This window comes from Theobroma umbraticum, unplaced genomic scaffold, assembly GCF_002168275.2.
Source record: "Theobroma umbraticum cultivar Fairchild unplaced genomic scaffold, ASM216827v3 scaffold_50.0, whole genome shotgun sequence".
Taxonomy (NCBI): domain Eukaryota; kingdom Viridiplantae; phylum Streptophyta; class Magnoliopsida; order Malvales; family Malvaceae; genus Theobroma; species Theobroma umbraticum.
The window spans coordinates 5,536,347-5,557,188 of record NW_018397261.1 but is presented as its reverse complement, the minus strand read 5'-3'; the positions used below and the strand labels follow the sequence as shown (position 1 = coordinate 5,557,188).

Sequence of the window (20,842 nt, the reverse complement as noted above, 5' to 3'; positions counted from 1 at the left end):
TCAGCTGTTTCCCCATTTCTATTTCCTTAATTTTTTTTTCTTTTTCCTGGTTTTTTTGGGCAAAATGCAAAAAGTCGGATTTTCAAGTTTACAGTGGCATTAACAGTAGATTTCTCAAAATAAGAGGGTATTTAGTATAAATTACTATAGTCAACTTTAGTTTAACTGAAAAGACAAAGAAGATGTCAGTACGTGGAAAATGGCATGGCTCCAACGCGAGCTTTACAGCTTTAAAATATATTTTTTAAAGCTTTAAATAATTAAAAAATGCAATTTTAAAATTGAAAATTTTTTACTTTTTCCCAAATTTTCATATTCTTTAAGCATCCATAATTTTCTATCTTTTGCCATTTATTAAATTACCTTTATTAATTTTCCAAGACGGACGTGAACCATCTTCTTAACCAAAATTCATACTTTGAATTTTGCAATTAAAATAATAATTATTAACTAAATTCACAATATTAAATCATATATACTATATTTTCATTTTTTTAATAATTTTTTAATTTTTTCAATTTTTTCTACTTTATTTATTTCTCTTCCTTTTCCTGCAAAACCCTAAATTCTTGTTTCCTGAACAAATTCATCTCTTACACCGAAAAGTTTGCAGTTTTCTTCTCTGTAATTCTTAATAATTTTTTTGTTGAATTTTTTGTCAGCATTTTCAAGCTCTGTGTATTCTCTGCAATGGTGAATATTTAAGCCACAAAAGTGTGTTTTCACAAAGAAAAGTGAACCCAATTTCATGCTCATGAAACTGGGTTTCTTTTGATCTTTGAATTTTAATCAAAGTTGTTGTTGTTTTTACATTTCTTTTGGTTGTATGTTTGTTTACTCTGTAATTCAGCTGAAGTTTTGTTTTTGATTTTTTTTTCTTCAAAATTAACTCTTTTGAACCCTCTGATCACTCAAATTTGAAAGAGAGTTTGAATCTTTAATGCGTAGGTTGTAGGGTTTTTAGGGTTTTAGGCAGCTAGTGGTTTTCTGGGTTTTTTGGTTTTTTTTTTTCTATTACTGTCTTGATCTAAAACATATATGAATGGAGGACAAAGAGGGACCATCGCCCGGGGTCACAGTGAAAGGAGATGAAGCTCCAGAGGGCTACCACGTGGCACCCAGAACGGAAAACCCTACTCCACATGCGGGGCCCACAATGCAGGCCACCGCTGCACCTCCGGCGAGCGTAGCAGCGCCGCCGGGACCTAGCACCGGCTCAGAAATGAAGAAAAAAAGAGGCAGACCAAGAAAGTACGGACCAGATGGGTCTTTGGCAATGACATTGTCACCGATGCCGATATCGTCGTCGATTCCTCTGGGCGGAGAGTTTTCCCCTTGGAAACGGGGCAGAGGGCGGCCGGTTGACGCGGTCAAAAAGTCACATAAGTATGAGTTCGAGAGCAGCCCAGGTATTTTCAAAATGAATAATTTGTTTCTTTTCTTTTTTTGTTTGCTTTCTAATCTTGGAAGAGGCTTTTAACTGATGTATTCACTGTTACATTGGTTATCGGGATCTGGGGTCAAAAATCTGTGTTAAAAAGTTAAGAGTTTCTACTCACGTTATTAATGATTGGTAGTGTGAAAAGCTAGAGGTATTCTTGTTTTGATTTCTGGAGAGAGGGATAAATGGATAATTCATTGATTTGAGTTTTTAGGAGTCAATAGAGATTGTGTTTTTGTGGGGTTTGAAATGGGAGTGGGACCGTTGTATATGATTCTAGCCCATATCTGGAATTAATGGTAGTTATTGAAGGACAAGATGATTTGATAACGATGTTGCAAACGAAGGGAATCTGAATATCTCTCTTGTCCAGAGTACTGTACTTGCCTTTGGACAGGGAAAATGGTAAGGTACCAGAATATTAGTCAAGGTGCAAGTGCCTCCTTGTTCTGTGCTTTAGTTGGTAAGGTAAAATATACTCATTCGAGGCTTTGAGCTAACTAGGTCCACAACTCGTTGACCTGGTAATTAATTTTAACAGACCTGCTGACTGTGGTGAAATCATCACACTTGCTATTAGGAAATCACAAAAAGAAACAACAATGAAGAAGTGCATCATCTTCAATCATATTAGGGAAATTGAGGGTAAAAATGGACCCTACCGTAATTTGTCTTGATTTGGAGTTTGGACCCTTTGACCTTAAACATGAACCTCAAGACAATATTTCTGAAAATTGAATTGACCGTACTAAAGTTTCATTGAACATTCTTAATATGCAGAATATCTGTAAGGTTCTGCTGTGCAGTTACTGCTATACTCCTAATTCCTTTGCATCTCAGTCATTAGATGAAACTGGAAGTATAATTACTGTCTTGACTCCATAGTACTGTTAAGCACCATGATGAATGTATATATTTACTTTACTTTTGCACAAGAATGCCTCGTTTCTAGTTTTCCACCTCTCCTTACCCAAGCAGTACGTTAGATAGAATTAAGCTTGACTGCAATATAGGAGTCGTGCTACACTTTTATGTGCTTTGGCGAATAGCCAGTTAACTTGGATGTCAATGATACTGAATTTTTTCTCTTCCCCTCTTTGGACTTAGGCACCCAGCTAGAGGATCTAGTTTTACTATGAGTCTGCTTGGTTATTTGATCTTTAAAAAGTTTTTTTATTGATAAGACAAAGTTTTAATTTTGAAATGCAATCAACATGCTGCAAAAAAATGTGCCACTTTATTTTTGTTTACTAATTTGAATACTTTTTATAGGTGACGGAATCGCATATTTTGTGGGGGCAAATTTCACACCTCATGTGATCACTGTAAATGCTGGCGAGGTATGCGCCGGTAACATAACTTGTCACAATGAGCAAAGGGCATTTGGTGTTATTATTGTATAGTGTTTCCTTCTGTGTTTAAGCAGAAAAAAAAATTCTCTGAACTGTTTTTTTGTGCCTCACATGTGGCTCTAGAGAGGAAATAAATTCTCATAATGGAGGACAGTGGTTGCTTCTGCACAGTTAATATAATGATGAAAAAAATGTTCAAGTTGGTATTTTCCTGATTCCTGTTAAATCTTCAATCTTTTTTCTCCCTCTTTGTGTTGGGTTTTATTATCCCAACTCCTTCCAAGAGTCTATGTTTCCAAGAATGGAACAAATTCATTAAACCACCCACACCACCTCCTCTCCCTTCCGCCAACACCCACCCCCCACCCCCCCGCCCCAAAAAAAAAAAAAATCTTATGACTGTCTTGGTAAGTTACAGAATTTGTTATAATATTTTGAATAGAACCAATGGGATAAATAAATGCATATCTGTAGTCAAGCAAATAAAGAAATATAGAAATGCATTCATGTTATCTTTGGTACTACTTTGGTGGATGTTAATTGCGCAATAATCCAATTTTCTTCTTTTATATATAGACATGCACGTATATACATACATATGTATCTCTTAATTTAGAAAGGTGACTTTTCTTACATCTTTCAGCTATTATGTTTTTTCTCTGTTTTTTTTTTTTTATCTTACTTTTTCCTTATCATTGTTATAGGATGTTACAATGAAGGTGATGTCTTTTTCTCAACAAGGAGCTCGAGCTATCTGCATTCTCTCTGCAAATGGCACTATTTCGAATGTTACCCTTCGGCAGCCTACTTCATCTGGTGGTACTCTGACATATGAGGTGTGTCCCTTCATCCTCCATTCATACGAGTTCAAGTGCATAAGGATGCATGAAATTTTAGTTACTAGGCTTCCTTGTTTTATTGAGGCCCATTAAACCAGTTGAGAAGACCAGTTTGGGTTTACTTCTGCATCAGAGGGACAACTCCAGGGGATGGGTGTTAGTTTCCTTAGAAGGTCAATATGTGATATGCTTTGAAGCTTTTATTTTCACTTAATTCTGCAAGAAGGGCAGGAAAACATGTGGCATCTGCATAGAACTCAGTTTTCCATGGATGCACATATTAAGATGGCTTTATTTATGAGGCTACTTTGTGCCTTCATTTGCACCCAAAAAGTAACTCACGATCCAGTCTAGAACCACTCAAACTTGCTTAGCTTTTGTATTAGAGGAAGCTTCCAAGCCTGGACAGTTGGTGTTTTAAGCGTTTGTAATTTTTATATCCTCATAGCTGTCAAGTAATAATCCCCAGCTTCCTTATTATTTCTCCAGGGACGTTTTGAGATCCTTTCCTTGTCTGGTTCATTTATGCCTACTGAGAATGCTGGAACAAAGAGTAGATCTGGTGGGATGAGTGTTTCATTGGCAGGCCCAGATGGTCGTGTTTTAGGAGGGGGACTTGCTGGTCTGTTGGTAGCAGCTGGTCCTGTGCAGGTAAAACCATATTCTATGAAAGATCAAAAAGAAAGAGGCAAAGAACAAAGAATTTGAAGGTCATTAAGTAGTTCAAAATTTCTAAATATACACACAAGGTTTCCATATGTTTTGATGATATCTTGTTTTGGAAAGAAAATTCAGACAGTTGATATTGACATAAAATATTAGCAAAAACTCAATGGTTTAATGTTATTTCAAAGGACGTGGAATGCTGCAACCTGGCCAGTGGACAACACTAGCAATAAATAAAAGGATCACTGTCGTTGTCTAATACCTTCTTTCTCAATCGTTTTGAGTGAACAGGTTGTTGTGGGCAGTTTCCTACTAGGTCACCAGCAGGAGCAGAAGCACAAGAAACAGAGAACTGAACCTGCAGCAGCTGTTGTGAGCCCTACAGCTGTGCATACGATGTCTACAGAAGAAATTAAGGTGTCCTATGGTGGAGTAAAGCCAATTCTCACCGCTCCATTCCCTGGAGACAATTTGGGTACTTTGAACCCTATCCAGGGCTTTAGAAACTCTGCTATTGACAATAAATCGTCTTCAGCTGGAGAGGAATCAAAAGGCCACAGTCTATCACAGTGTGAGGTTTCCAGTTGATGGCATCCGCATGTCAGAAGCTGGCTTATCGTCTTTGTTCTTTTCACATCATTTAGGCTCCTAAGTCAACTTTGTCCAAAACCACTATAAGCTCATTGGCTTCTTACCAAGGGAAAAGTAGGTTTAACATCTTGATGGTTTTAACCCATAATTGTACTCCCTCTCGATAGGTTTAGGTAGTATTTCTAGTTTGTTAGGATCAGTATGCGGCTGTTGTCATGGTGTATGGTGTATTTTCAAGTGTTGTCTTACTCATTGGTGTAAAATTTTATGAAATGATCGAAACCTGGTGTGCCATTCTTCTGATTTTAAGTGCCATGTATCTGAATGATTTGAAGGTTTAATTGCATTGTTGTTTTGATTATGGTTTGTAGAAACTCAAGACCCTTAATTGAATATAATTCACAAAATCCCGCATCCCACAATTTCAAGTTTGTCACAAAGATGTTTGACCCTTAATTGAATATAATTCACTTTAGAATTTACTACAAGTTTCAAAGATAATTTAACCTTTCCAAAGCTCGCCTTTAAGAGTGTTTATGGCTAATGGGCCACTCCTTGTCTCTGCAATGCTAATATTATTATACAACCCCAGAACTTATTTTCATGGTCAATTTCAAGTCAAAATCTGCGTCGTCTGACTCTTCACCATCCATACTTGCAGAAGATTATGTTCGTGGAAAGAATAAAAGCCAGGCCAGGCCTCATCATCAAGATAACAAAGTTGCCATTAGTAATAAATATGGCCATTTTATTATTTCATTGAATTTGGGAGTAAAATTAGTTCAAAGACTGCTTTATCGTTACTATTTTTCTAATGAACCTTATAGTTTAATGGTCAAGAACACAGCAGTTGGGCAGCACAGAGAGAAAAAGAATTCTTATATGAATGCCCTTGCTTCGCTTGTAAAGTATGCAAAGTCCTTTTGATGCTTGAAACAAATTCTCTTGACAAGATTAAAACACGTACATGAAAAGCATCTCTTTTTCAGGCATGCCCCAGGTAGACAGGTCGAATCATTAAAGTCGATACGGATAATTTTAAACAAAATAAGGGTTTACTCTCATTTTATTCTTCCTTTCCATCATCGAAATTTACAGCCTTCAGTTACAAGAGGCAGAGTAGAATTCTAAACAAAGCTGCAGAAAGTTTTGCTGCTCTCAACTATCAAGCTGAAAAACTCATCTGTAAAAGAAAAAAAAAGGAGGAATTTCCTGAAGCCATGACCCATCAATTTAAAAGAAGGATTCGGGCATGATCTAAAGAAGATATATGCATTGAAGATGTATCTTTAAGCTGAAATAGACATGCTTAACTTTTCTGCTCTCCATTCTCTGTTGACCTTGGCGATAAATTCTTCTACTCTTCTCCTTAGCTCGTCATCCCCTTCATCATCTTCATCAGTAACGATGATACTGTTGCCATTACTATCATTTTTGGTCCCTTTGTTGCCCTCAGTAGCTGTCTCATTGGCACCTGGCACTCTACAGGGATTCATAGCTCGTTCACTTATGTCAGGTGATTGCTTAGCCTCTGCGTCTTGCTTATGATATGTAGGTGTTGAGAGAGGAATTTCATAGTCTTGATCGAAACTGGAGCCATGCTTCGAACCCATGAGGATCATAACAATGATCAAATTGAAGAGACAGAAGACATAAAGATCGTTGGAAACAGCTTGGCTTATCAAATCCAATGTAGAATCAAGCATGGTTGCAACAAACGAACCAAAAAAAAAAAAAACAAGGGACAAGAAAGTGAAGCGAGGAGAAAGGGCAACAGTTGATCAAACTATACTGGTATTACCAGGGGATTTTAAGGCTATTTATAGCGCTGCACAGTCTAAGAAAAAAGAGTGGATGAGAAGCTTTTGTAGCAGAAAGTGTTGAGTGGAAGCTATAATTTAATAGGAGCTGACAGATTATATAATGTTTTTGATAAATGATTAATGGGTTATTTTTCCCAAAAAATCATTAATCTATTGATGGTTTGGGACAACTGCGAAGTGGGGCTTCCCTGCATTTTACTAGTCCCAAATGCTGCACATGGAACGGAACCTTCTCGGTCTCCCGTACTCTTTTATGTCATCAATGGCTTAGCCTTGGGTAATTTCTGGCTCTTACAACGAAGCAATGTCTTTTTGAAACTTTTTGTTTTCTCCTATGAATGAGAAAGAGAATAACGAGGCAATCAAGAAACGGGCAGATCAAAATAACAAAATTCTCTTATATCGTAAGATAACGGATGATTGTTCATTGGAAATTTGACTTGCCATATATAAATCATGTTAATCGAACATTTTGAGTTCAAAATTCGAATACATTGTACAAAATAAGAATCATGGAAGAATCTGTTATGATAGAATTCAGAATCGGACGACAGTACGATCAAACACCAACTACCTTGCATTATTGGCCTGTTTTGTATTTTTCTCTCCGGATAACATATTGGCATTATTCTTTGGCAAACTTGGATTTCTTGGGGGAAGAAAATTGCATAATCCAGCTGTTGAGTTCGCTTATGAGGCCTGAGCAGCATTGGCTGAAGCAATTCCTATGCTTCCAATGTCATTTTTTTCTGATGCCAAACAAAGGTTGGATCAAGAATTAAGTTGGCAGGTTCATTGCAAACTAATGATCTTGATTCAACATTACTACTCATAATATAATTTATGTATATCGGATAATTTTCTTTGTAAATTCCACCCAGAAAACATAGTTAACTAATATCATGACTTCAAACTACCATTACTCAACCCGAACATCAAAAAGAAAATTAATACTTAAAGATGAAACAACGGCTTAAAGTTTACATAAAAGCAAAAAAGAAAAGCCCAGAAGTGAGAACAGGTCCTAGCTCTTATCACCTTCTGCTTTTCTTGTTTCCTGCAACACTGCCTTTATTGAAGCCTCTCAGATCATTCGTGGTTTCGGCAGTGTTCTGCTTTCTCAAACCTTTTCTCCCTCCAAATCCAAACTTTGAATTCCTGAACTCCCTGTTTTTTCCATTCTTACCCTTTCCACCACCTTGCTTTGCCTTCCCTCCAGAGCGATCCCCTGGAGACACCCCTGGCCTTTTCTTGCCCGACCTCTCAAATGCTTTACCATCTTCGAAACCCAAGTCTAGCTCACTATCTTTGCCACCAGCAGGGAAGCCACTCTGCTGCCTGTGCTTCCTCCACTTCTTAACTGATTCAATCTCTTGTTTTTTCAGCTTAGCTCTTTCTTTCAACTTCTCAGCTTGAACCTCTTTAGCAATTCTCTTGGCCTCTCTAGCCTTCCTTCTCTCCTCAGCCTCTTCAATCTGTCTCTTTCGTGCCAAAAGCCTGCCCTTCACCTTATGCATGTGGGCATCTGTTTTAACCATCTCGGCATAATAGTCAGGAGGCCTAAGGAAAGGTAGCCCCATTGACTGAAACTTCTCAAACGCCAACCTTGTCCCCTCCAATGCCTGTGTGTAGAAAGCAAGCTCTCTTGCCAGGTCATCATTCACATCCACCTCTTTCTCTTGATCAATATCAAAGGAAAGCTTGTGCATCCACTCAACGTTTTCTGGCCAGCTGATATCTTGAAGTTTCTCAATGAGGCCATCCCTATTGTATATAGAGTTCTTCGAAGGCTCAGCCAACTTCACATCTTCCTCTTCTGATTCCGACCCAGATTCAGACTCTTCCTCAGTAAGATCATCCATTACATTATCATCTTCCTCTGAATTCTCAGTTAGTAAGATTGCTTTTTTACTTGGTAGTCCCATTGAGTAAAACCTACCATTAAAGAGGGGGAATTTCAAAAACTCATTACCAGGATCCAAATAGGATACAGTAATTTTTGTACACTACTTTTTTAATCCCTATAAGGTAATCACAGTCATGAGTGACCAGGCAAAGAAAATAGCAGACCAAAATCGATATTGCTTCGTCCAAGAAAGAAAATACCCATTAACCTATTAAATTTCTGTTAACCAGGTGTAAAGGTAATTCACCGCAAAGAAAGTACAGGACATCCAACAGCGTGAATCAGTTTTCCAAAACAAAATATCAAACAGAAAAAGGATGCCACAAACCTTCCCAAACTTTGAGTTAAGAGCACAACACAATCCTAGATTTACAAGAAGTTACATTGAACTAAACCAGGTTCCAGAGAAGTAAAAACAAGACAAACGCAATCAAAACCTGATATCTGATATCAATTTTCGTGATTTCCAGAAGAAACAATAAATGCAAATACCTAAGTAAAATCGTATCATTTCATACTCCAAGAATTGGAAACAGTAAACTAGAAATACGAGAAGTGGAAAAGCAAGTAAAATGGAGAAGAAAATACCTCTGAGCAAGTCGCCGGCTCTCAAAACCTCAGCAAAACCCTAAGCTGCTCAGAGTCGCAATTTCGAAGCCGAAGCTATTTGTTTAGGCGAGGAGAACGCCAGTTGGGCTGCAGGAGACCTAGTTAGCCTTTACATTTAAACACAGTAAAAGCCCATTTAATGTAGGGCCAGCTGCATTTTATTCCTATGTAGGCCCCACACAAATTGCACTCTGAATTTTTCTTTGTTGGGCTCCGATTTCCGAACAAGTCCACTGTTTAAAGAGGCTCAATCCTTCTATTTCTATTTGTTTAGTTACTTATTGGAGCTCAAAATTTACTCTAAAGTCAATTTTAGGTAAACTCTCTCACCAAAAATATTAAGATAAAATACTTTTACTTTCAGGTTTTGATTAAAAAAATACCTTTATTATTTCTTTTTTTTTTATTAATTAAAAAGAAAAAACTCCTTGTTTGGGGAGCACCAGAGCTTCTCCCTTGAGAGGATTGATTCGGTGCTCCAGTCCTTTGGACAGCACTGATCGTTGCTGTCTTCCCCTGGGAGAATCGGCCGGTGGTCTCTTTTTTGGGAGAGCACTCTTATTTTTTTTATTTTTTTAAAAATATAATAATAATTTTTAAATTAATAAAAAATATTTTAATTTTTTTATAATTTTCGTTAATAATATTTAGGTTTTTAAAATAAAATGTCGATCAAAATTTTAAAAATAGAAATAATTTACCCAAAATATTTCTAGCAAATAATTAAACTCTTTACGAATAATTGACTCCTAGTAGTACACGCAAAAATTAAGGTGTCACACATACACCCAAAATGAAAAATCAATCAAGTCACCCCGATGATTACAACAAATTGGAGATACAAGGAACCGCGAATTCTCTTCTACACGAAAAATGGCCTTGAATGGCAGGGACGGAATGGAGATGACAAATTTTGACCCCAACAAGCCCTTAATTAGAGGCTTCTTGGTGAAATAATATAGAATTGAATGCCCTGAACCTGATACACATTGCTGGAAAATATATCACCCTCTGACAAGAAACTACCGAGTTCCTTGGGTTGACAGGCTTGCTAAATACTACAAATATAGCAATAACGGGGGCATTTATCAACAACTCTTGACCCTATCAAAGTATGTAGTCATCTCCACTGGTTTACAACGTAAACGTCACTTTAATATCACTCCCCAGTCCCCACGCCTTAATTTCCCATGGGCGGACAAGACCTAGGACATGAAAGTGCAGTCCAATAATTTCCCGTATGTAACCATTCAAAGCCCATATATTCAAAAGATAATTATGAAAACCCTTTACTCTAGATTACCCAAGGAAGAGAATAGTCACAGCATCACATTCAAATTGTGAAGATTTATAACTGAAACAAGTTTTTACAAAAACACTACTCGAAAAAGGGGGAAAAAGTGAACCCAATCAAAACAACACCTTCACTCAGGAATACCTCATATTCTACTATGCTAACTAATTTAAGCCTTCCTACTACTAGAAAAGACCCTTGACTTCCGCAGCGTCATGAAGCTTATTGCAGTACAGGGAATCGCCAATGAACCTAGTAGGGTTCTACTGGTGCTCTGAACTTTGCCCCAGCATAAACTGCAGCAGCTCCAAGCTCTTCTTCAATCCTGAGAAGCTGCAATTGTGCAATCCATATCATAAAATAGTTAGTACAATTGAAGACTATATCTGCCTCCTATAAAGAATGATAGAGATAGCAGAGAATGTGCCTAAAAGCTAAAAGCAAGAATGAATAAGCCTTTACCTGGTTGTACTTGGCAAGACGTTCTGATCTACAAGGAGCTCCCGTCTTGATTTGGCCCTGTTTCGGAAAAAGGTAGGTCAATAACTCAAAATGGAAATAGTGAAAACTAAAAAGCAAGGAATTTTTTTTGGTGAAAACTAAAAGTAAAACAAGATAAGAGTTAGCATAACACTTACTGTTGCCAACCCAACTGAAAGGTCCGCAATAAAAGTATCCTCAGTTTCGCCACTACATTAGACAACGAAAACATTGTAAGGAGGAATACACATAACAATGATATCTAAAACCATCAGGACATATCAAATATATTTTCTTAAAATAAGTCACATATTAAATGCAGAGATCGATATAACAAAAAACAATTGGTAGGGTGTTGTGAAGTGAGGGAGCCATACCTTCGGTGGCTTGCCATGACACCCCAACCAGCAAGTTTAGACATTTTTACAGCTTCAATACTTTCAGTTACAGAACCTATTTGATTCACCTGACAAATAACAAACCGTGAATATCGTCGAAGAATTTTATTAATCTGAGCAAGCCAACAGCTAAAAACAAATACACTGCTAACTCTACATCATGTACAAGATTAGTTGAAGAACAGAAAAATTGGTCAAAAGCTACCTTCAGTAGAAGAGCATTGCAGGACTTCTCCTTAATTGCTTTCTCCACGCGCTGAAGCAAGCATAAAACATAGAGCATTAACAACTCCACAAAGCCAACCTCTATATTATAATCCAAATCATAAATAAAGTCTTTTACCTTAGGATTTGTGACAAGGAGATCATCACCAACAATCTGCACTTGCTCACCAATTTCACAGGTCAATTTGGCATAGTGCTCCCAATCATCCTGATCAAATGGATCCTCAATGGAGACAATTGGATAATCAGTCACAAATGACTTGTAAACATTCTTCAAACTGTCTCCAGAAATTTTTTGTGATCCATCATTGTTCTGTAGCAACAATTTTTTGATAAGTAATCCAGTTTAACTTTAAATTAAAGAAAATGTTACAGGAAAGTTACAGATGTCATATGAAAAACATATTTTACCTCTTCCTTGAAATTCAAGTCATAGGTTTTATCCTTGTTATCATAGAACTCTGAAGCAGCAACGTCCATTCCAATAACAACCTGTCAACAAAGATAAAAAGTTAATTTTGATGATAAGATTTCAGCAAAAACATAGTAGATAATGATATAACTACACCAGTTTAGGTTAACATGCTGAATATTTCTGAAACTAACCTTTCCAGTGTACCCAGCTTTTGCTATAGCTGTCTTCAAGAGCTCAAGTCCCTCTTTGTTTTCCTGCAAATCATAATATCCATGCAAAGCAAATTAAATTACTTATCTAAACGGTTGGTATAATCAGGATCCTGAGGTCCATTGTTCATTACAAATCTATGGTCCGAAGTAGTAAGCTCAATTCATTTTATACATTTGCTTTATGAAAAATAAAAGAAATAAGAGAAGCAAAAGGCCCTTCACGCTAAACCAGACCTAGAATTTGGTTCCTAGCAAACAGCAAATTATTTCAGACCTGAATGTTAGGAGCAAAGCCACCTTCATCACCAACATTAGTAGCATCCTGTCCGTACTTCTTCTTTATAACAGCCTAAAAGAGCAACAAGTAAGAACAAACTACAAGGGTAGAAAAACAAGAAGCCAAGGGAGCAGGAAGAAAGTAAGTGGCAAAGAGGGAAAAAAGTCTACCTTCAGGTGATGATATACTTCTACGCCCATCTTCATGGCTTCCTTGAAAGATGATGCCCCGACTGGGAGAATCATGAATTCCTGGACAAGTACCAAATAGTTAAAGACTTCAATAAGGCAAAATGGAATCCAACCATGCTTCAAAAAATTTTAGTAATCTTACCTGCATCGCTAGTTTATTGCCTGCATGGGAACCTCCATTGATAACATTGAATGCAGGTACAGGCAAGACCAAGGTCTTGTTGCCAGCAAGATTGGCAATGTGCTGCAAGTTAGAAGACACAAAAAGAGTGAATCTACAGAAAAATAATATTAGGTGACAAACCAAACAGGTCAATACAACAGTATGACACATTACCTGGTAGAGGGGAATTTTCTTCACCACGGCGCCGGCTTTACAAACAGCAAGTGAAACAGCCAAGATAGCATTTGCTCCAAGCTGAAATAATCATCCATTAGCTAATTAGGAAATTGCAATTAAAATAACCAGAAGACAAAGAAAAAATAAAAGAAAATAAGATACACCTTTTGTTTGCACCAACCCCATTCATTAACTGTTCCATCAAGCTGCTGTACCATGAAATTATCAATTTTTCCCTGCTCTGTTGGGTCCTGTGAACATAAGGATTAGCAAGATAAAACTCAAAACATTAATGATCTTCACACACAGCAAAAAAAAAAAAAAAAATCACAATTTAAAGTTCCATATAATACCTTGCCAACCAAAGCAGGTCCAATGATTGCATTCACATTCTTCACAGCCTAAACATCATCAAGATAATAAAACCATGCCAAACAGTTACAACTCCATCAATAAATATAGACGCACGCGCACAATGGTTATTGACATTCATGTTTTAATTTAACAAAAGCTTGTGAAATAGAATAACCAAAGAAGAAAGAAGAGTTGCAAATTTAACTCAAATCTATAATCTACACAACAATGGAAAAAAGAAAAAGAAATTACCTTAAGCACACCCTTTCCAAGGTAGTCAGACCCTCCATCCCTCAATTCCAGAGCTTCATATGTACCTTTCAGAGTAAACAAGGAGCGAGTAAGTGACCACATAGCATCGGTACAGATTCAGTTTTTCCATTTTTAACGATAACTAACAAAATTATAAATAAATTAAATAAATGCATTCAACTAAAACAGATAATAGTAAAATGTAAGAGAGAATAAAATTACCAGTGGAAGCACCACTTGGCACAGCAGCTCTTGCTACGGTCCCATCAGAGAGAGTAACATCAGCCTGTTAAATTTTTCATGCAACTCACACTTATCACTCAACTCAAAAAAAAAAAAAGTTACACTACGAAACACTTAGTTTCTCTTCAACCAAATAGAGCCATATGAAAAACGATGATTAAAGGAAGAAAAAACCAAACAAACACAAAAGAAATGTATATGCTAGTAGAAATATAAATCGGACGGCTAAAATGAAATCAACAACTTACTTCAACGGTGGGGTTTCCACGACTGTCGAAGATCTGACGGGCTTTGACAGACCTGATCGTAACCATTGTTTGGTATTTTTTTTATTTTTATTTCGATATAAACGAGGTTCGTCTTTACTACCACTCGAGTTTCGTTTCCTTCCCCAGAGAACTGAGTAAAGTGAGAGCTGCTCGGAGGGGAAAATATATAAAAAGGGATAGAGGAACCGAATGCGGGCCGTTGATCGTGGAAGTTGGGTAATATCGTGGACGGTGGAGATGGTTTTCTTGTCGATTTTTTGGAGGGCCATAAAAGTACCATAGCAAAAGTAATAAAACGAATTACCAAATTCGAGAAGTGAGGGTAAAACTGGAATTTTAACGAGGCGTCGCCATGAAAAGAAGTGATTCTAGCGCCCATGGTTCGATTAAACCACGGCAGCTCAAATGGTTTAGAGGCTTTTGGGTTTGGAGCGTTAATTGTTTTTCTTCGTGATCATGGTACTCTGAAAACTAGTGAGAAAGTGAAGTTCCTTGTAACAGCAACAAGTCCAGGATTCATAAATGTGTTAAATAATTATGTTCAATTGTCTTTTCTTTTTCTCTCTATCATTTGCGTGTCGTTCATGTTACTATTACGAAATTTCTTTTTAATATTGAATCTTTACCTCTCTTTTCACTTTATTAAAAATAATTTTTTCAGAAAGAAAAAAAATATTTTATTGATGTTATAAATATTTTTATAAATATCTATTTATATAATTTATATCTAAATTTGATGTAAATCAAATTATATTAAGATATAATTTATCTAATCTCTAAATATTATCTTCATCTTGTAAAGAGACACTTCAATAAGATTTTTTCTTTTTCTCTAAATACTTTTTCTCTTTAAATACTTTCTTTTATATTTCTCTTATAGTTACTCTTTTAGATTTATTTCATAATAATTGAAACATTTTTTAGATATAAAATAATCCATTTTTTCGCTAAAAATTTTCTTATAGCATTAACCTCAATAATCAATAGATAAAACATGAGTATCTATCCAAGGTTTTTCTATCGTTGAGACAAACAACATAAAGAGCAAACGTTTCATTCAAAATTTCCTATTTTCTTTCAGCTGAAGCAAATCAGTCTTTCTGCCAAAACTTGTCATCACGACTTCCCTCACAGTCACACCATTCAGAATTGAGACAGACTATCGGATGAACTTGTGAACTTGCAAGACAATCAAAGATTGTTTTCTCATTCCTTCTTTTCCGGCTCAAGGTAACTCAAAGCAGTGAAAAACCTTTTCCAGGGCTTGGGAGGTAAGAAAAAGAGTAGGCTAATCAGCGAACTCCAACCAACTCAACATCAAACTCGAGCCATGAATTTGGAGGTATCCTGCTGCCAGCACCCTTAGAACCATAACTGCAATAACAATTGCAATTAAACATGATCAAGATTGCCAGTTACAAGAAAGGTACACAACATTGTACGACCAATTTACATTAATTGAAGTATAATGCAGGTACTTAAGAAATAAAGAATAGCATACCCCATGGATGGTGGAATTATGAGTTTTCTTTTATCCCCAATTCGCATGCCTGAGGTCAATATACGTTCAAGAAATATTTATATATAAATGCTTCAAAATGGAATTAGGAGAACAAGGATAACCAAAATTCAAAAAAATTTTGACAATTTTCAAAAAAATTTACCTTCGACCCCAACATCCCATCCTTTAATGACTTCTCCTACACCTATTAAACCAAAGCAAAATAATTATACGTAATTAACTACTCAAAAATTTTGCCTCCAAAAAGATATCAAGTTCTGGTAATTCATAAGTCTTATGCTTGTACCTAGACGAAATTTAAAAGGGGCCCTTCCCACATTGGAATCAAATATTTTTCCATTCTTCTTGAGCTTCCCAATATAGTGGACACTAACCTGAACCAAATGAACAGACTTGCGTAAGAATCTCCAACTAAATATTAATTATAACATACATGCATAACATTAATACACAACTCATCTTGACATAAAATATAGTTCAAAATCATATCACATGAATAATTGAGATCTATTCCGAGGTATTCAGGCTCCATTACCTTTTCAGGCAATCTCCTATCCATTCCCTTACTTGAGAAAATATCCATAATATGATGAAAGCATTTTCATGATTGCAGGAAAAAATAAAGCACTAATGTATTTTTTGTCAGTGGGGGAAAACTGACCAACTGAAAACTTAATGCACAAGGAATAACCTGTTTCCCACGAGATGCTCTTTTACCATCGGGTTTGCCCATTGCTAACTCCTCAATGACCAATCCATTTGGAAAGGTTCTCACTTGAGAAGACTTGCCAGCAGTTTGCTTCTCTTCAGACTTCAAAGTGGAAGTATCCTTATCTCTACCTTGTGAAACTGCTGCATTTGCATCCACTCGATTCTCCTGGGCACTCTTCTTCTTTTTTTTCTTTTTCTTCTTCTTCTCGGCATGGTTCTCACCAGGCACATTGTCTGCATCTGAATCAAGGACCCTGCCATGCAAACGGTAACATTTTTGGGTAACTAACATATAACTTTAGCTAAGGGCGACATCTAGCATCAGCCTACCATGCAAATCAGAATCTATGCATTTGACATAATAAGTCACTTCCAACTTTCCACCACTTCAAAAGTTTGGATATGTCTATCATGAAGTACCATTGATTATTAAGCCAGCTCTTCCAACTTATGTAAAGCTCGATCAACAGATTAAGAAGAAAGTTTCTCCTCCCTGCCCTGTTTTATCCAAAAGGTTTTAACTTACACCTAATCAGTATACTTGATCTTAATACACATTAATTTATGACTTTTTTTTATTGTGAAGGGTTTATAAAGAAAATCTCAACAAGTAAATTTACATGCATGTGCATATATATCCACAGGCACACTCTGTCTAACTACAGTCATATCTCTCCATGAATACACAAAAGCAGGAAACAGTTCTCACATATCATTGGATGGCTGATCATGTTTGTTTCCAATAGGCAAAACCTGCTCTGGATCCTGGCTCTCTACCTTCAGAGGCTGAACTTCGTCCTGCAAACCATTGATGTTATCTGTACCCTTTTCTTTTTGCTGCTTCTTCTTCTTCTTCTTTTTCCTAACAAGGTTTTCATAACCATCTCAAAGATCAATGGATTTAGCATATTATTAGCAACTTAAGTGCCTGAATAATATACTTAATAGAACCAACTAACCAAGTTCAGGAAAGACTGTTAAGTTGAAGGCCATCTCACCTTTCTTGTAGACCATCTTCATCAGTTCTTTTAACTTTTCTTTTCTTTTCACTACCATCTTTTGTTGGCTTCTTGTCTTTTTCAGCTGTTATTTTTTCTCTCTGTTTCTCTGTTTCTGGTTGAGGCTCTTGAATAGCATCTTCACTTTTATGTGAAGCAGAAACTGGAAAGCCATCTTCATCTTCACTTTCCAAAACTGTTACACCAGCACCTCTCTTGACAACAAGCTGCTGCTGGGAGTTGCTTCTGTCCTCAAAGTCCATTGATTTATTCTTTTTCTTCAATCGTTTAGATTCCACATTTCCATTTGTAGGTTTGTGATCATCCACTATCTCCTCAATTACAACTATAATTAATTAAAAAAAAAAGAACAGTAAGCAAAAAGCCTGTCAAGTACCAGTACCAATGTACATGGAATAATGAACGTGTACAAAAACCTGAGGCATTATTTTCAGAAAATGGGCAGTGGATCAATAAAGTGAAATAATAAATTAATCTATTGGTAAACGCTCTCATAATGTACTTAAAACATAAAAATTTCACCACAATTTTCCCTGTCAACCACTGAAATGATATTTTTAAAGAAAGCAGCTGAATCATTTATATTTACTAATTTTCATCTACCAAATAGTTCTTAAATCTTCCTTTGTTACATTGATTTTAGCTAATACTTTCCATTGTAACAATCTTTCTTTTCTACACCCAGGGCCATGTTCTACACACTTTACAAGTTTTAAACAAAAGAAAGCTTCTCTATATTTCAAGAAAAGGCCAAACTTCTGCAGTGACGTCAACTTTAACCAAAACTTAAATTTGTTCAAAACAAACCCAAATACCTGAACCAGTCGATCAAAATTTAGGGAACAAGTGATTGTAACAATTTTTTTTTTCTATCCCAAGGGCTATGATCTAGACACTTTGATAGACAGGTTTTAAACAAAATAAAGCTTCTCTAAATTTTCAAGAAAAGGCCAAACGTCTGCAGTGATGTCAATTTTAACCAAAACCTCAATTTGTTCAAAACAAACCCAAATTCCAGAGCCAATAGGTCAAAATTTTGGGGTCAAGACTACACTACTTCAAACCATGTTGGCCATACATTACTTCTAGGTCCTAGCCAATATAAAATTATTAAAAAATTAAAAGAAATTTCCTGTGGAAGGTTGCAGATTTGATACACATAGTACGAAAAGGAACATGTATGATCCAATTTCTAGTTAGTGAACTCCAGTTAAGCTATCAAAGTGCCAAATACCTCCACTATTTGGTACAGGTGAAGGTGGAAAAAATTCAAGATCATCATCATCTATGAAGTCATCTTCATACTCATCTTCAGAATCATAATCAGAGGACTCATCTTCTGACTCAGTCTCAGCAATATCCTCCCCATAAGAATCACTTCATAATGTAGTAAAGAAATTAAAACTAGCAATGTTTCAACCATATTTGGAGTTCTAAATAATTCAACCATATTCTCAGTTCTTTTATGAAACTTTAAGCAAAACGGAATACGCAAATTCAAGTCACTAAAACCAGAAAGATAAATAAAAGGATACGATTCATATTCATCTCTTAGGTGATCTCCATCAGCGGCAACAAAGTAACCAGAGAGGTGGATGCTTCGTGGGCCAATTACTGAAAAAGCGACTAAATCATCATCTTCATCAAATTTAAGATCTAAGGAGCAAGTCTCATTCTGATTTGGCAACAAGGAACACAAGATATTTGGGCTCTTGTGTCCTACAGAACACTGAAGTACAGCCCTCTCTGTAGATGATCCAAGGCCTAAAGTTGCCTGAGTTATCACATAAGATAGATTAACAAAACTAATTTAGAAATCCAAAAATGATTTGGAGAAGCAATTCAGAGAACTAAGCCTAAACTCTAACAAACCATAGACTAATATATGCTAAGTAAACGGTTCAACTTCATTCCATTCCATACAGACAATCACTCCACTAAAGAAGGGCCAGAACCTCAAAGCAACTCATAAAGGCGCATTTAAACTACAATCAACATTACCACTACATTAATTACCATTTTTATAAAAGAAAATAAATTCCAACATAAATCAATATTCAAAAAATCAAAATCAAAATCAATTTTTTTTCACTTCCAATTTCTGAACCAGGAGAACATACCTGAGTAATGTGAAGCTTTCCCCGCACATTGTCGGAGTGATAAGGGTGCGGTTTTCCAGGTTTGACTTCAATTCCTGATAAAAAAAAATAGAGGGTTATGAGAACAAATTGAGAATTTCAGGAATAAACAAATACTAATACTATTAATGCCCCGTTTGATTACTGGAAACTTGCAGGAAGATGATAATGAAACTTGAGATTTCCTTTCAAAACATCTACGTCGATCCAAGCCCATTATCATAGTTCGATTTGCAATTTGCTTAGTCCCTACAGTTTCCAGTAACCAAACACATCGAAAATGACATTTAAAAATGAAAATTGTAAAAAATTTAAAGCGAAAACAAAAGGGTTTTGCCCAAGATAATAGAAGAACTGACCCCAGAAACCCATTTCTTCCGAATGGAGAAAATTTTGGTCACGAAAAGCAGCTATTTCCAAAACCCTAGAGGGTTTTTCGCTTTAGGATTTTTAAAAAACCCTAACGCGACCGTTATCAGGTTCGGAATGGTACATGAGATATTACGGAAAACGTATGCAACCAAGTATGAAGAGGTGACACGTGGACCTTGTCCCAAGCCTCAAACTGTTGTGCAAGTCCTATAGACCACCAAGTACTAGTGAACAAAAATTAGTTCGGTTCGGTCGGTTTTCGGTTCTGTTTTTGATAAAATTAATAAAAAAATTTTAAAATTTTAGCTGATTGAATGGCATAAGACGTAAAATCGATTACAGTCGATTTTTAAGAGTCTTGGTTTAGTTGGTTTTTTAAGAGGAGTTAACTTTAATTTGGTGGTTGCTAGTTTCGGTAGAAGTACGAGAGGGAGTTAGGGAGAGGCAAAAAAGGAGTGGACGGGGAATTAGGTCAGGGAAAAGGGAAACAATTGCAGGGGTATAGAGGATAAGGGCTGCTTTAGGAGTTTAATAAATGGCACTTTTATCTTTTTCACTCCTCCTAAAAAAAAATAATCGTCGTTTATTTGGTTAGTTCGGAGGAATGAGTCTCCTGACGGTCAAGCCGATTGGTCAATAAGGTAAATCAAAACAACCGACGGTTGCAATAACAACCGACCGCTACATAATCCTACCTCCAAGTAAATCTTTCTTGAATGTAATAAATAGAATAAGTACTTGATGGATACTATATACAAAAACTCAAATGGTTATAATCTTAAAAATATATATAAATATTTTTAAAAGAAATGATTGAATTTTATATAGTAGTGCTTTGATGATTTAATTAAGTACATTATAAGAAATGAACATTACAATGTAAAAACAATTACATTACATTTA

General features: G+C 36.1%; 5 protein-coding genes across 5 annotated transcripts; 1 reads left to right on the top strand and 4 right to left on the bottom strand.

Annotated features, from left to right (window-relative positions):
• The first annotated feature begins 244 nt into the window (after positions 1–244).
• On the top strand, positions 245–5,228 carry LOC110418277 (AT hook motif DNA-binding family protein). The gene is made up of 5 exons (XM_021430959.2): positions 245–1,409; positions 2,714–2,781; positions 3,498–3,629; positions 4,122–4,283; positions 4,590–5,228. The coding sequence occupies exons 1-5, from the start codon at positions 1,043–1,045 to the stop codon at positions 4,884–4,886; spliced, it is 1,026 nt and encodes a 341-aa protein (XP_021286634.1). The 5' UTR covers positions 245–1,042; the 3' UTR covers positions 4,887–5,228.
• A 636-nt stretch (positions 5,229–5,864) lies between these two features.
• Positions 5,865–6,765, bottom strand: LOC110418279 (uncharacterized). Its single transcript, XM_021430961.1, has one exon. The coding sequence runs from the start codon at positions 6,593–6,595 to the stop codon at positions 6,179–6,181; it is 417 nt and encodes a 138-aa protein (XP_021286636.1). The 5' UTR covers positions 6,596–6,765; the 3' UTR covers positions 5,865–6,178.
• A 797-nt stretch (positions 6,766–7,562) lies between these two features.
• On the bottom strand, positions 7,563–9,329 carry LOC110418278 (rRNA processing protein-like protein). The gene is made up of 2 exons (XM_021430960.2): positions 9,207–9,329; positions 7,563–8,647 (listed from the first exon to the last, which is right to left on the bottom strand). Exon 2 carries the CDS (start codon positions 8,635–8,637, stop codon positions 7,747–7,749), a length of 891 nt encoding a protein of 296 aa, XP_021286635.1. The 5' UTR covers positions 8,638–8,647; positions 9,207–9,329; the 3' UTR covers positions 7,563–7,746.
• Positions 9,330–10,526: 1,197 nt separating this feature from the next.
• LOC110417904 (enolase) lies at positions 10,527–14,324 on the bottom strand. The gene is made up of 17 exons (XM_021430497.2): positions 14,157–14,324; positions 13,888–13,951; positions 13,666–13,730; positions 13,413–13,460; positions 13,224–13,310; positions 13,057–13,137; positions 12,862–12,963; positions 12,699–12,779; positions 12,526–12,600; positions 12,231–12,293; positions 12,036–12,116; positions 11,743–11,937; positions 11,605–11,655; positions 11,379–11,467; positions 11,160–11,211; positions 10,984–11,040; positions 10,527–10,854 (listed from the first exon to the last, which is right to left on the bottom strand). Exons 1-17 carry the CDS (start codon positions 14,220–14,222, stop codon positions 10,774–10,776), a joined length of 1,338 nt encoding a protein of 445 aa, XP_021286172.1. The 5' UTR covers positions 14,223–14,324; the 3' UTR covers positions 10,527–10,773.
• A 776-nt stretch (positions 14,325–15,100) lies between these two features.
• FKBP53 (FK506 BINDING PROTEIN 53) lies at positions 15,101–20,077 on the bottom strand. Its single transcript, XM_021430411.2, has 11 exons — positions 19,927–20,077; positions 19,550–19,623; positions 18,965–19,203; positions 18,664–18,806; positions 17,409–17,754; positions 17,120–17,272; positions 16,391–16,664; positions 15,986–16,073; positions 15,842–15,883; positions 15,679–15,727; positions 15,101–15,551 (listed from the first exon to the last, which is right to left on the bottom strand). Exons 1-11 carry the CDS (start codon positions 19,937–19,939, stop codon positions 15,470–15,472), a joined length of 1,503 nt encoding a protein of 500 aa, XP_021286086.1. The 5' UTR covers positions 19,940–20,077; the 3' UTR covers positions 15,101–15,469.
• Between the last annotated feature and the right edge of the window lie 765 nt (positions 20,078–20,842).

Bases quoted from the DNA above. Each gene is read 5' to 3' on its own strand.
- LOC110417904 (XM_021430497.2), bottom strand. From the start codon at position 14,222: ATGGTTACGATCAGGTCTGTCAAAGCCCGTCAGATCTTCGACAGTCGT. The intron at 13,138-13,223 runs GTGTATCTTATT...TGATTATTTCAG, and splicing joins GGGGTTGGTGCAAACAAAAG to CTTGGAGCAAATGCTATCTT. The intron at 12,601-12,698 runs GTAGACTTTTTT...TTGCTCTTTTAG, and splicing joins AAGTATATCATCACCTGAAG to GCTGTTATAAAGAAGAAGTA.
- LOC110418278 (XM_021430960.2), bottom strand. From the start codon at position 8,637: ATGGGACTACCAAGTAAAAAAGCAATCTTACTAACTGAGAATTCAGAG.
- LOC110418279 (XM_021430961.1), bottom strand. From the start codon at position 6,595: ATGCTTGATTCTACATTGGATTTGATAAGCCAAGCTGTTTCCAACGAT.
- FKBP53 (XM_021430411.2), bottom strand. The intron at 17,273-17,408 runs GTGAGATGGCCT...AAACCTTGTTAG, and splicing joins GAAGATGGTCTACAAGAAAG to GAAAAAGAAGAAGAAGAAGA. The intron at 15,728-15,841 runs GTAAATTTTTTT...TATTGACCTCAG, and splicing joins ATGGGATGTTGGGGTCGAAG to GCATGCGAATTGGGGATAAA.
- LOC110418277 (XM_021430959.2), top strand. From the start codon at position 1,043: ATGGAGGACAAAGAGGGACCATCGCCCGGGGTCACAGTGAAAGGAGAT. The intron at 1,410-2,713 runs GTATTTTCAAAA...TACTTTTTATAG, and splicing joins TGAGTTCGAGAGCAGCCCAG to GTGACGGAATCGCATATTTT. The intron at 3,630-4,121 runs GTGTGTCCCTTC...TTATTTCTCCAG, and splicing joins GTGGTACTCTGACATATGAG to GGACGTTTTGAGATCCTTTC.